General features: G+C 38.0%; 1 protein-coding gene across 2 annotated transcripts in view; it reads right to left on the bottom strand.

Moving 5' to 3' along the window:
* The window catches only part of ZDHHC2 (zinc finger DHHC-type palmitoyltransferase 2), a 73,553-nt gene that overhangs the window by 45,199 nt on the left and 14,921 nt on the right, over positions 1–13,433 (bottom strand). For both annotated transcript variants that reach the window (XR_001828425.2, XM_017539634.2), the window contains exon 2: positions 944–970. Coding sequence is in view for 1 of the 2 variants with exons in the window: in XM_017539634.2 (XP_017395123.1) it covers positions 944–970 (27 nt within the window). In the remaining variant the exon portion in view is untranslated. The remainder of the gene's footprint in view (positions 1–943; positions 971–13,433) is intronic.

Below are 13,433 nucleotides of genomic sequence, written 5' to 3'. Positions count from 1 at the left end.
AAGTATTCTGAATACTTTTTTCAGTAATGCATGCAAACACACTCTGTATGGTGTTATAAAGTCTTAAAATACTGTGCAAATTTCTTTTCTTCTTTTGAGACAGGGTCTCACGCTGTCACCCAGGCTGGAACGCAGTGGCTCACTGCCACCTCTGCCCCAGGGGATCAAGCAATCCTCCTACCTCAGCCTCCCGAGTGGCTGGGATTACAGGCATGCCCCACCACACCTGGCTAATTTTTGTGGTTTTGTTGTTTTGTTTGTTTGTTTTAGCAGAGACAGGATTTCATCATGTGGCCAGGCTAGTCTTGAACTCCTGGTTTCAAATGATCTGCCCGCTTTGGCCTCCCAAAGTGTTGAGATTATAGGCATGAGCCACTGTGCCCGGCCCAAATTTTAAATATTAATTTTGTATATGGTGATAAGAATTCCTTCTGGGTAATACATTAATACACAATTTAATTCTGTAAGATAGCATTGAATAAAATATGATAATTTAAATGCAACATATTTGGTATTTTAAAACTTTAATAGCAATTTTTAATTTTTCTAAAGAATGATGATACAGAATCATTAAAAATTTGAATTATTCAACAAGGCACTTAAATCAGTGTGAGATGACTGAAGCAATGACATTTTTTCACAACTTAGGTAGGTGACTCAGTTACAAAGTAATATTCCGAATTAGGAAAGGAAATTGTTGATATCCCTATACCTCAAAGCCTTAAGAATCTTTGGCCCAATTATAGCCATTTCAGGATACCATTCTTTGCCAAGTGTCTGACAGAATTCAATCTGCAAACTTAGAAAAATGAGATATCTTTAACCCTAGCTTGTCTCCACATTCTCAGAGAATTTATTAATCCCAACTAAATCCAAGTAAATACAATTTGTTTTTTCCATCTATTTAAAAAATTGATGATAACATTCATATAATCTAGCTTACCTTGTTCACCAGTGTTTTCCATGGACACTATAAATAGAAAAAAAGGTAATAGGTTATATGATGCTTATGGCAAACAGGGTTTGACATAGACATAAGGCATTTAAATTGCTTAATAATTTGGCTTCCCTTCAAACCAACATTCTGTAAATATTCATTCAACTTTATTTGGTGGAGGAAAAGACTGGTGGCTGCAATCAGCCATGCCTCCACTGTGCCCTTTAGCCCTGGCTCCTATGCAGCCAACAAAATTGTCAAGTGTGCCCTTGAGGGTCTTATTCCTGTATCATTTGGTTGATTGGTTTTCCTTCCAACTATAGAGTTCAGATCAAAGCAATGCTATCCAGGTCATTATATATCCACAGGCATTTATTGCTCTTTATAAACTGGCAACCACCTGGTGAGCTTTCCACAAAGAAGAAAATGTTGTGTCCACGGTAGATACTCTTTTCCCCCCCTAATTTCTAAAAGTACAAATGCTTATGCACATTGACTTTACTTGCTTCCTATGGCACAATGAGAGGCCAGGCTGTTGTAAATATTCCAAGCTAGCAGGTATTATAGATTAGGCCAGGGGCTACAAGCGCTACAGCAAACTGAGACAAGAAGCTGTATTTAGTAATCAAGACATCTGTATGCCTTTTGTATTGTGTATTTGTTTTCCCATTTGGTCTCTCTCTTTGTACTAAAGTCTTGCCTTATCTCAGCTGTACCAAGTCTGACTTTGTTGTATATTTTTGTCCTTATTCAGCTTTTTAAAAGGGCACAGGATCTCAGGCCTTAGTGCTGGAATGAAATGCCACTGCCGTCTGAAGCCTGGACCAGAGGGTAGTGTGAGAAGTTTTTAAGATTGCTCAATCTATCCATTCTCCTGCCCAAGAGAGCTACCAAATATAAGTTCAGACATTTCTAGAGCTAGCAGGAGCCCAAAGCTTTTTGGAGGGCAACTCATTCCATTACTGAATTGCCCTTAGAATAGGAAACTTTATCCTTCCAGTGTGTTGAAATTTGCTGCTTCTTAATTTTTATCTGTGACATCGAGGCTTCTAAACCATAGCAATAAACAGAAAATCTAAATGACAGATCTTCAAATATTTGATGTTATTGTATCTCCCTTAAATGTTCTAGTTCAAACCAACTAATCCATGGTTTCCAGACCTCTTACCAACCCAGATGTGACATCTGCAAATGCTTCCTATGTTCTCCATTCCCTTTAGCATTTCTGATCCCCAGAATGGGACAGGCAGGCGTGAAAGATCTGTGATTTATGAATGGCCTGTTGTACAAGTCTGCTTGTGAATGAGAGGCAAGTCAGAGTTTGCTTTCTCATAAATCCCTGAAGTGGCTCAGCTGAAGGCACAGGAAAGCCTTGAGGCAAGCCTGTTTTTAACATCTGAAACTACTGCCACAGTTACGCATTTCTCTCTAGCCACTGACTACCCTGTCTTCAAAAGTGCTCCAAAATTGACAACAACTCTTTTCTGGGTCAAAATTTCCAATCCTTCAGTGGAGCTAATCTAAGGAAAGGAAAAGCAATTTGACTCCATTTGTGCATGTATGTATTAGTGACCCTTATTGACCATTCCAGAGGTGCTGGTGCTTTAATAAAAATGTGTTTGCTATTCCATTGTCTCGAGTTGAGAAAATTGAAAACTGTAAAACAAAATGATATTTTTAAAAAGGTATAGTTGGGGGCTGGGCACAGTGGCGCACACCTGTAATTCCAGCATTTTGGGAGGCTGAGGTGGGTGGATCACCTGAGGTTAAGAGTTCAAGACCAGCCTAGCCAATATGGGTGTGGTGATGTGCACCTGTAATCCCAGCTACTTGGAGGATGAGGCATGAAAGTCGCTTGAATCTGGGAGGCAGAGGTTGCAGTGAACCAACGTTGTGCCACTGTACTCCAGCCTGGATGACAGAGAAAGACTCTGTCCTGAAAAAATTTTTTAAAAAGGTACAGTTGGTATGAGCTGCTAATCTTTTCAACGTGGACCACTACTCTATTAGCTTGATAAGCATTCGAAGACTTTGCTTTTAAAGCAATTTTTGTTTTTTGGCCATTCACACCTTGCTTTTCCCTAAATGGACTTCAAAATCCACAGATGCTCCATTTTTTAAAAAGTACACAACTTACACATAAACACATGCTTATAGTAAATAATTCTGTAACATTTGTAGAACGAAATGGAACAGTTCAAAAGGCTGTAACCAATTACACTTTCACCAAGATTATGAGCCTATTCAATTTCCCATAAACATAAGACTGTTTCATTTTTGTCGACACCATAGGCCAAAATAAAAATCATTCTTTTAGTATTCAGTTTCCTTATTATTAGTGAAGTTTGGCATTATTTTAAAAATGTGATGATTGGTTTTTCCTTTCTCTTCTAAGTGAGTGATTATTTTCCTATTGGCCTACGTAGTTATTGAGAACCTTTTAAATATTCTAAACAGAAATCTCCTATCTGCTGTACATACTGCAAATAAAGTTGCATACAGCTATTTTAAATGATTTAATAAACACTAGCAAAATTTTTTATCACTTATCACTAATTAAATAATACCACCAAAGTTTACAAATTAACTTATTTCATTAACAGATATACGGACTATACAAGGTTTTGCTTTGTGATACTCAGAAAATGAATGTTCTCCCAACCATGTTTATTTAATCAGTAAATCAGGTGATTTAGCTCATAATTTTCAGTTTAATAGCAGAGTTGTCAAGCACAAAGTTTCCTTTCTCACAATGAAAAAAAAACATAAAATGCAATGTTATTGTTAAATGCAAATATTTTTGTTCAAAACTGAGCAATTTTATTCAAAATTGCTCAAATTTAGCCTCAAACACTTTTCTAATATATATGCATATATAAGATAATATATGGAAAACAGAGACTCATTTTTGAAATAATATAGATGGCAATCAAATATAATTTGATTATTTATACCCATACAAAAACTAAACAGCAAAACTGAACATAATTGGGACAAATCAAAAAGTAACTATTGGTTTTAATGTGAATTTTGACTTTTACTCCAGAATTGTTTAATTTTCTTACTTCGCAGAAAGAATTTCACTTTGGTCTACTTGGCAATGATGCTGATACCTATTCTCCAATTTTACCATAGAGAAATTTCAACCGTTGTACAGTCTTCTTTATCTCATTTCCTTTAAACCAGTTATTGAGATAAATTTATAGTTATTTCAATTTTTGTCAACAGAAAAGTGAGGTTTGCTCAGTTTTTACCAAAGCAAATGAGTTTATACTCAAAGTCAAAATGAGTAAGCACACTAATTCTATCCCAGAAATTCTTTTATTTTCAATTTAAACATTTCTTGCATGTGACAAAAACGTTACAACCTTGAGTTCTGCTGGATCATATTAAAATGAATTCCTCATTAAAGCACAGTAACTGGCACAGAGCATCTGCCCCATAAATGTTTACTGAGTAAGAGACTGACTTGGACAAATAGATGATGACAACTAATTTGAATCACATAAAAGTAGTATATCAAAGTGGACATATGACAAGTGTTCATTCTTCTTTTGTGGAGCTGAGAAACTCCAGAGAAAAGTTATGTCTTTTACTATGTTAGCTTAGCACACCGTAGGACTCAACTCATAGTTGACGAAAAAGAAAGTAATCTCTTCTGTAAGGTGAAGAAAATACCTCTCTAAAGAGAGGAGAGAAGGAGAAGACAAAATGGTTCCTGTTTGTTTAAAAAGGAAAAGGTTGATGGAGATATTGGCTTCAACTGGGCTTCAAGCAACTTTGAAAACAGGAATGGTCTATAAGTTTACAGGGTTCCCTCCACCCCCACCTTTGGTTTTGGATCTTCCTTAGGATTTTACTTTTTTTATAGCTGAATTTGTCAAAATGGAAAAGAGATGATTACTAAGCATGGTAGTTCCAAAGAGCGATGGCTCAGGATAAAGAAGGCAAGGTCCAATCCTGTCTCTGCCACTTGCTTGCTTACACAAGCTACCCCACTTACTGCACTACAAAATGAAGGTGATAACCACAACAATATCATTAGGGCTGTAGTGAGAATTAAAAGCGATAATAAAGGAATGTACTTAACATAGTGCCTGGGGTTTATAAGCCCCATGAATACACAATGATAACATATTATCTTTCATTTGGCTAATATTAACCATAATTGTATAACATATAGGAAAGGGGGCTAAAAAATAAACAAAAATTATGAAGAGAAAAGTAATATTTGTACAGGTTCCTGAAAGAAATCAATGCAAAATGTTGAATAAAAAAAGACTTTGTAAGCAAAAATAAAAGGTGAAAAGTAATTTAAATCTGAAGTATCTTATAAGTCACTTGCCTTTTTATACAAATGTGTCATTTCAGAAACTTGTTTAAATCACAAAGGTGGTCTTCATTCTTAATGCAGAGTAATGATGAGACATTAAAGCTTCGATGTTAATATGCCAGTCAGTCATTTTGAGAACTTAAATGTGAAAGAATCTACTTTGGATAGGCACTGTTAAATTTAATGAATAAAAACAATTAAAAAAAAAAATAAAGACCTAAATGTTATGTTCAGCCCAAAGAAGTCAGGTGCAGTTTATTCCTTGGAATTAAGAGCACTCCTGTTATTACACTGAAATATTTATCGATCTTACATCTGGTGGATGGTACCATTCATACCATCGAAATACACACAATAGTAACACTGTGAATCACAATTTTAATTTCAAACACTTGTTTGCCTAATTTTATTGTAGATTAGCCTAATTTCTTTTTTGTCCATTACATTTTGGGCCAGGCATGGTGGCTCACGCATGTAATCCCAGCACTTTGGGAGGCCAAAGTGGGAAGATTACTTAAGGCCAAGAGTTGGAAATCAACCCAGACAACACATTGAGGTCGTGTGTCTCTACAAAAAAAAAAAGAAAAAAAATATATATTTTAAATTAGCTGTGTGTGGTGGCACTGCCGATGGTCCCAGCTACTTGGGAGACTGGGGCAGGAGAACTGATTGAGCCCAGTAGTTCAAGACTGCAGTAAGCTATCATCATATCACTGCACTCCAGCCTGTGCAACAGAGCAAGAACCTGTCTCTTAAAAAAAGAAGAAGAAATAAAAGAAAAAAAGAACTTCATCTTAAAATCTAGAACCATCATCAATACTACAAAGCTTGTAGTTTGGGTCATCAGTTGTATTGTCTGGCTACACTTTATGCTTACCCCCTCCCCTGCCAGTAATCATTCCTGTAAGAAACAGAGGAGAGCTAGGCACAGTGGCTTACACCTGTAATCCGAGCACTTTGGGAGGCCGAGGTGAGAGCATCATTTGAGGCCAGGAGTTTGAGACTGGCCTGGGCAACATACTGAGACACCATCTCTACAAAAATTTAAAAGTTAGCCAGGCATGATGGTGTCCACCCACGGTCCCAGCTACTTGGGAGGCTGAGGTGGGAGGATCGCCTGAGCCCAGGAGGTCAAGGCTGCAGTGAGCTGTGATCCTGCCACTGTACTCATGCCTGGGCAACAGACTGTGACCCTGTCTCAAAAAACAGAGAGAAAGAAACACAGGGGGACAACAGATAAAAAGGCTGAGCTAGTCAGTCCTCAGTTTAGAACTGGTAAGACTGATAAGAGTGAGAGTTTTTTGTTACAGCATTAATTGTTCTTTAAGAAATCCTTACGTAAAATAAAACAGGTAAAGAGTGAGACTGTCAGTCAAAGTAATAACCCATAATATAGAAAAGGATGACAAACTGCTCCTTAATCCAACCTGGCTTGAATGAACCATCCTTTCAAATGTATGCCTCCCTTATCTCTTTTGACTGAACTATCAAACAATCATTTAGTCCAGGTGTCAGTAAACTGGAACCCTTAGTCCAAATACAGCTAGACGCCTGTTTCTGTAAATAAAGTTTTATTGAAATATGTATGTATCCATTCACTTACATGTCTACTTGTGTATTACAATGGCAGTTAGGTAGCTAAGACAGGGATAGTATGGACTGCAAAGCCTAAAATATTTACTGTCTAGTCTTTTATAAAGAAAGTATTCCAGCCCCTATGTATTAGTCAGCGTTCTCCACAGAAAAAGACTTCATAGGATGTGTGTGTATGTATATGTATATACTGTATTAGAATTGATTTAGTCTAGAATGATTTAAATTCAACCTTGATTAAAAGTAGGGGATCATCTCAACTATTATTCTAGTCCTATATTTTTATCAATTGATTTTTTAAAATATAAAATGTTACTGTCCTAAATAGTTATCTATTGAGATGCAGCAGCCCAGCAAACTGATGGTAACTTAATTCTAGTTGAACTTTTAGTCATAAATACATCCAAAATTCAAGCTTTCAGATACCAAGCTACACCTTCATAATAGACAAAAAATGTACTCCCCCATTTAAATTAGCAAAGAACAGTTATGTAGAGTTCCTAAAACAATGTGATTTTAGGGTATTTTATTGCAAATGTATATTGCTATAATTTTTAAATTTATTTTCTTAATCGGAAATTTATTTTTCTTGTCTTTAAATTCAATCTCTCTCCTTTGGAGGAATAATTTACCTTTATTGCTCATACATAGTAACTTTTCAATATAAAACTACTGTGCAGTTACCAGATTCATTCTCACACAGATATACTCTAGCCTCAGATAGCTGATAATGAAGAATATCAAACCCACACACACACACACCCCAAAACAGAGACTTGGTTCTAATGAATGAATCTTAGAGATAATTTTATAGCCAAGCTCTATTTTTTTTCTGTTTATCTTTAATTTATTTGCTGAGAAACATTGACCATACCATGCTTACACTGATGAGAAAAAAATGGTAAATAAGACTCTACCTCTGTGCTGAAGCTTATCGTTTATAATATCATTTTATTTAGAAGTAAAAACTAACTGAAAAATCAAGGATGTAGTTATGAAAACATTTTCAGTTAATCCACAGAAATAGCTGAAATTCAAAAGGTTAAGACAAACATACTTTATGCTTTAATATCTTTATGATATGCTTTAACATCTCCTGTCTCAACAAAATCTGTCCCTTGACTTCATGTCTCTAGCTGCCATCCCACTTTCTGGCGTTTCACAGGAAAATTTAACAATCATTTAAAATCACTGTTCCTACCCCCAACCCCCTTTTACCTCCTCTTCCAACTCCAATTGGTCTAATTCCCCAACATTCCACTGCAATCACCCATGTCAAGGTCACCAACACCCTCCCTAAGCTAATTTTCTGTACTCAAATTACTCTAACAGAATTAATCATGCTCTTCTTTTGGAAATAGTCTGTCAAATTGACAGTGAATTCTTTGACAAAATTGGCTGGGGGAAGCCCTTGAAGCCGAATCCATTTTTGTCCTTTTAGCTACTTTCCCAAAAGCTCTGGTTCATTTTTAGTGCGTTAGAGGTCAAAATTGACATTGCTGCCAGATCTTAATGACAGGTAAGAAAAAATGTTATTCACATTAACATGTTCAGTTTAATTGCAACAGTATCCTTTTCTTCCTAATACATTTTAAAAATTTATTTTCTTTACAACCTATCTACTTATCTTTTTAAAAGTATTTATCAAACTGTTTTTTTCTTTGCAGTCCTCATGTCATGACTTTATTGATTATTCAAAGCGCCTGCCTTTCTCTCCAATCTCACCTCACATCTCTTTCCTCTTGTACATGATGCTTCTGTCACTCTGGGCTTTCTTACATCTTAAACAAGCTAACATTGTGTAGCTCCCTGGATCCTCTGCACTGGCAGTGAACTGGGCAGTCAGAGAGACCTGGACTCTAGCCCAATCCTCCCAATATGTGAGATCTTGATCACGACACTCAGCGGAGTGATGCTTTAATTTTATTGTTTAAACAAAAATTTGCACTTTATCTTGAAGGTTTCTCTGGCTATAAAATCATCTTAAATCCTACCCTGCTGTATTGTGGGAGAAAAAAATTTTAACTTTTAAATTTACTGATAAATCTAAGGCATTTATCAGTAAATTAGCAGGAACTGTTTTCTCAAGGACAGGTAAGCAGCTTCAGAATAGAGGCAACAGTTAAGGATAAGGCTTCAGTGGTGCAAAACTTGAATCCCAAACACACGGTTTGCAGTTTGTACTTTCTCAATTAACACAAAAGCTCGTCCTGATATTCCTAACAGTCTAACCACAATCAGGAAGCAAGGCAATCGACTTCCTCATTGGATCCCCACACAGTTCCTTGAAAACTCATTTTGCATTAAGAAAACCATGATCTCATTTAAAATGCAATTCAATGATATCATCTAACTAAAACCCTCCCCAGGCTTTGCACTCCATTTACAGTAAAATAAAGTCCAGTTTCCTTACTTCACCCTCAGTGGTCAAGGAGGATCTGGCTCTTCCTCCTTCTCCTCCAAGACCACTTCTGGTCACTAGTTCCTTTGGCAAAGCTGCAGCCATACTGAGCTCCTGACTGTTTCTAAAACACAGCAAACCTTAGTGTCTATGCCCAGTCTGAAAAGCTCCACACCCGACTCCACTGCCACTAATCTCACTCTTTATCATCCTTTAGGCTGCAGTTTAAATGCCAGCTTTTCCTGTCTGGTTAGACCCTGCAATCACTATGGCAATACATTATTTCTCTCTTAGCATCTCACACAACCTGTATTTTCATTTGTTTGTTTCTTTTCCATGACCCTCACTAAGGTTTGAATCCTGTTTGATGTTTTACCTTAAGCAAGTTATCTAGACTCTCTGAACATTACCTCAATGTTTATCTCACCGAGCTCTTTTGAGAATTAAACTAGAAGGTAAAAGCACCTAGAATAGAATTTGGTGCATTATTAAGAGCTGCTCATCAAACACGGAGGATAAATTCATCATTAAACTGTGACATGTTAAGAGTAGGAGTTCCCTAAAGTTTAGTGCCAACAGTTTATTAACAATCTAGGGAAAGAAGTACACAGTGAATATTTAGCATGTAGTAATGCTAAAATTTCTGCAGGGTGAAATGCCAAGTTGTTAGGAATAAACTGCTGGAAGACCTTGTAAGTGTGAATAAGCAAAAAATGCAGGTGAATTACAATCTGGGCGAATTAGTAGAATGAGAAAAAATGAAACCAGGAAAGTTTTATACTTTTGCCCTACCTCTCCCAGCGCTCCTTTCCTGTCAGCCCTACCCACACTTGGAATCCACTATGCCCGGTCCAGATTCTGATGGGGTCTGCCATGCACTGGCCATGTGCCAACGCCCTATGGAGTTTGATGATTTCCCCAGCCTCTATCTCAGAATACATATCAAAACAACTGTAGTGAGCTAAACTATGTGCTAGCCATTATCAAAGAACCATGGAAAATGGCCCAGAAGAAAAGCACAATGTGGCTGGGCATGGTGGCTCACACCTGTAATACCAGCGCTTTGGGAGGCTAAGGCAGTGGGATTGCTTGAGTGCAGGAGTTTGAGACCAGCCTGGGCAACAGGGTGAAACCCTGTCTCTTCCAAAACAAACAAACAAACAAAACCCTATAATTAGCTGGGTGTAGTGGTGCATGCCCGTGGTCCCAGCTACTTAGGAGGCTAAGGTAGAAGAATCCCTTGAGTCCAGGAGGCAGAGGTTGCAGTATGCTGAGATAGTGCCACTGCACTCCAGAGCCAGACCATGTCTCAAAATAAATAAATAAAAGAACAGCACAATACCAAACACAAAAATGAATAATACTAAGCTAAATCACATAAACCAAAATATGGGAAGTCTCTTAAGGGTAGCTTATGGTCCAAAAGATTTGTTTTCTGTGGTTTGGCCTCTAGATCAGCCATCAAAAGCTTCTACATAACAGTATTAACAATATTACAAAAACTAGTGACTCTGTGTTAAGGGAAGCCTACTGGGTTTGCAACATCCAAACACACCTCCCTTCCAGCACAGCAGGACTGAGGCTGCCCTGATTTTCTCCCCTAACCTGCTGGGCTATAGAGCAGGTGTTCATCCCATTCCAAGTCTTCAGCGATAACACTTGTATTTGCTATAGCTGTCATAACAAAGTGTCACAGACTGTGTGCCTTAAACAGAAATCTATGTTCTCACATTTGTGGACTCCAGAAGACGGAGATCAAGCTGTCGGCAGAGTTGGTTTCTTCCCAGGTCTCTATCCTGTGCTTGAAATGACACCTTTTCTCTGTATCTTCATATCATTTTCCCTTGGTGCCTTTCTGTATCCAGATTTCTTCTTTTAAGGACGGCAAGTCACGTTGGATAAGGGCTTACTCTGATGATCTCCTTTTAACTTAATTATTTCTTTAAGGCCCTTTCTCCAAATAAATTCTGAAGTCCTGGAGTTCAGGACTTTCACCTAAGAATTTTGGAGAGAGACAACACAGCTTGCAGAATCCTCCAAAATGAGACTGAAGTTTTACAGGAGGAGCATTTGTTTAATGCTCTCTATGTCAAATTTCTGCTCAATTCCTTTTTTTTTTTGTTGTTGTTGTTGAGATGGAGTCTTGCTCTGTCACCAGGCTGGAATGCATTGGCGCAATCTCCGCTCACTGCAACCTCCGCCTCCTGGGTTCAAGCGATTCTTCTGCCTCAGCCTCCTGAGTAGCTGGGACCACAGGTGCATGCCACCATGCCCTGCTAATTTATAATTTTAATTTGTTTGTTTGTTTTTGTAGAGATAGGGTCTCCTGATGTTGTCTAGGTTGTTCTTCAACTCCTGGGCTCAAGTGATTCTCCCTCCTCAGCCTCCCAAAGTGCTGGGATGACAGGTATGAGCCAACAAACCCCGCCTTGTGCTCAATTTGTTGAATGTTTATCTCATTTAAACTTTACAACCATCTGTGAGGTTGGTATTATCATTTCAAATGCCGAGAAAACAGTCTCACAGAGGTATGGTAACTTCTAACGTCATACAAGTCATCACAGGATCTACATATAGTTCTGTTTGGCCCGAAAACTCTTGCAAGGATTCCATGTGACCTCCCAGGATCTATGGCATCAGATGCGTCCTGGCCATGGGCTTGCTCTGTCCTGGGCAGCCATTCCCTTCCCTGGTTAATCCAAGTTCTTGGTCTGTCTGTGTTTGATACTCTTGCCACTCCCTGCTACTTCTGATCTGGGTCACTCTAGAAAGTAGGGCTTAAAATGTCCTCTTCTTGTCACCCTTGCTCCATCAACCAACTTAAAATCTCTGCAAACAGATAATTTTACAAACTTTTGGATACAAAAAAAATTTTAAATATTTGGCCTTACTTCAGGGCAGTACCTAAATCCAGACTTTCCTACCCATCCCACTTCAAGAATTTGGGGAGGAACAGGGCTCTAGGTTACTACAGCAAGAGTAAAAAGGTGATACTAGAAAGAGTAAGAGATGGGATAGGGATTTCCTTACCTCCATCCTCAGCAGAAGAGAGGAAGAAAGATAATTACTCAGGTTTGGACGACACAGGCACACTCCTAAGGTATAGTCTTCACATGTAGACACTGACATTAAGAGGGACAGAATATGGATCTGTCCTGGATGGTAACTCTTAATTCTTATATTTATAAAAGTCTCCAGGTTGTAAGTGTTCCTCTCTCCATCCACTCAGCAACATCATTTCTTTATTATTATAATTTATTGCGATAAGATGATGTGAGAGCTACTCTCTTAAAGGACTGTAAGTGTATAATACAGTATTGCTGAGTACAGGCACAAGGATGTGGAACAGAGCTCTGTAACTTATTCATCTAACATAACTGAAACTTCATACCTACTGACTGCACCTCCCCCCATCTCCTTCTCCCTCCAGCCTCTGGCAATCACCAAACGTTCTCTCTGTTTCTTTTAGTTTGACTACTTTAGATACCTCGTACAAGTGGAAGAATGCCGTATCTGTCCTTCTATGACTGGCTTGTCTCATTTAGCCCAGTGTCTTCCAGGTTCATCCATGTTGTCATATGTGGTAGAATTCAACATCATTTTTTTTTTAGCAATTTGATGACCAAATCATTGCTCTAAATAGCTAAGCAGCTCTACTCTACAGAAACAGATGGTGTAAAATCTAACTTATCTAATTGAAAGCTGGGAAAACATTCACTGAATGTTTGTATTTAAATCATTAGGAATGTGTGGGTCTTTCAATTTATCAGTTCTGAAAAAGGAATAAACACATCCCCTCATGACGGTGGCCCTGAAAAACTCACTGCCACTTTCATCTTGGCAAAGGGAAGGACAATTTCTGAATCACTGACTGCACTAAGCAATGTCGATAAATATAGAAATCTGATCTCAGGGCTGGTCCCTTGATCTTAACGTCCTCATTTCAAAGCTTACTCAATGGAATCCCATAAACCCTGTCTCAAATTAAAATAGAAGAGACTCCCAGTGCCAGCAAGTTGTGCAGATTTCAGCACAGGTATAAGTTTACTTCTCCTGTTTAGACAGAGTTGTATGGGTCCTTCCTTTTCTACATACAGCTACAACTCAGCTCCAAGTTCCTACAATCATAGAATCTTTTCAACTCCGATGTCCTTCCTTTCCAATTCCAG

This window comes from Cebus imitator, unplaced genomic scaffold, assembly GCF_001604975.1.
Source record: "Cebus imitator isolate Cc_AM_T3 unplaced genomic scaffold, Cebus_imitator-1.0 Scaffold120, whole genome shotgun sequence".
Lineage (NCBI taxonomy): Eukaryota > Metazoa > Chordata > Mammalia > Primates > Cebidae > Cebus > Cebus imitator.
The sequence above is the reverse complement of the archived record's forward strand: the minus strand, read 5'-3'. Positions and strand labels throughout refer to the sequence as shown.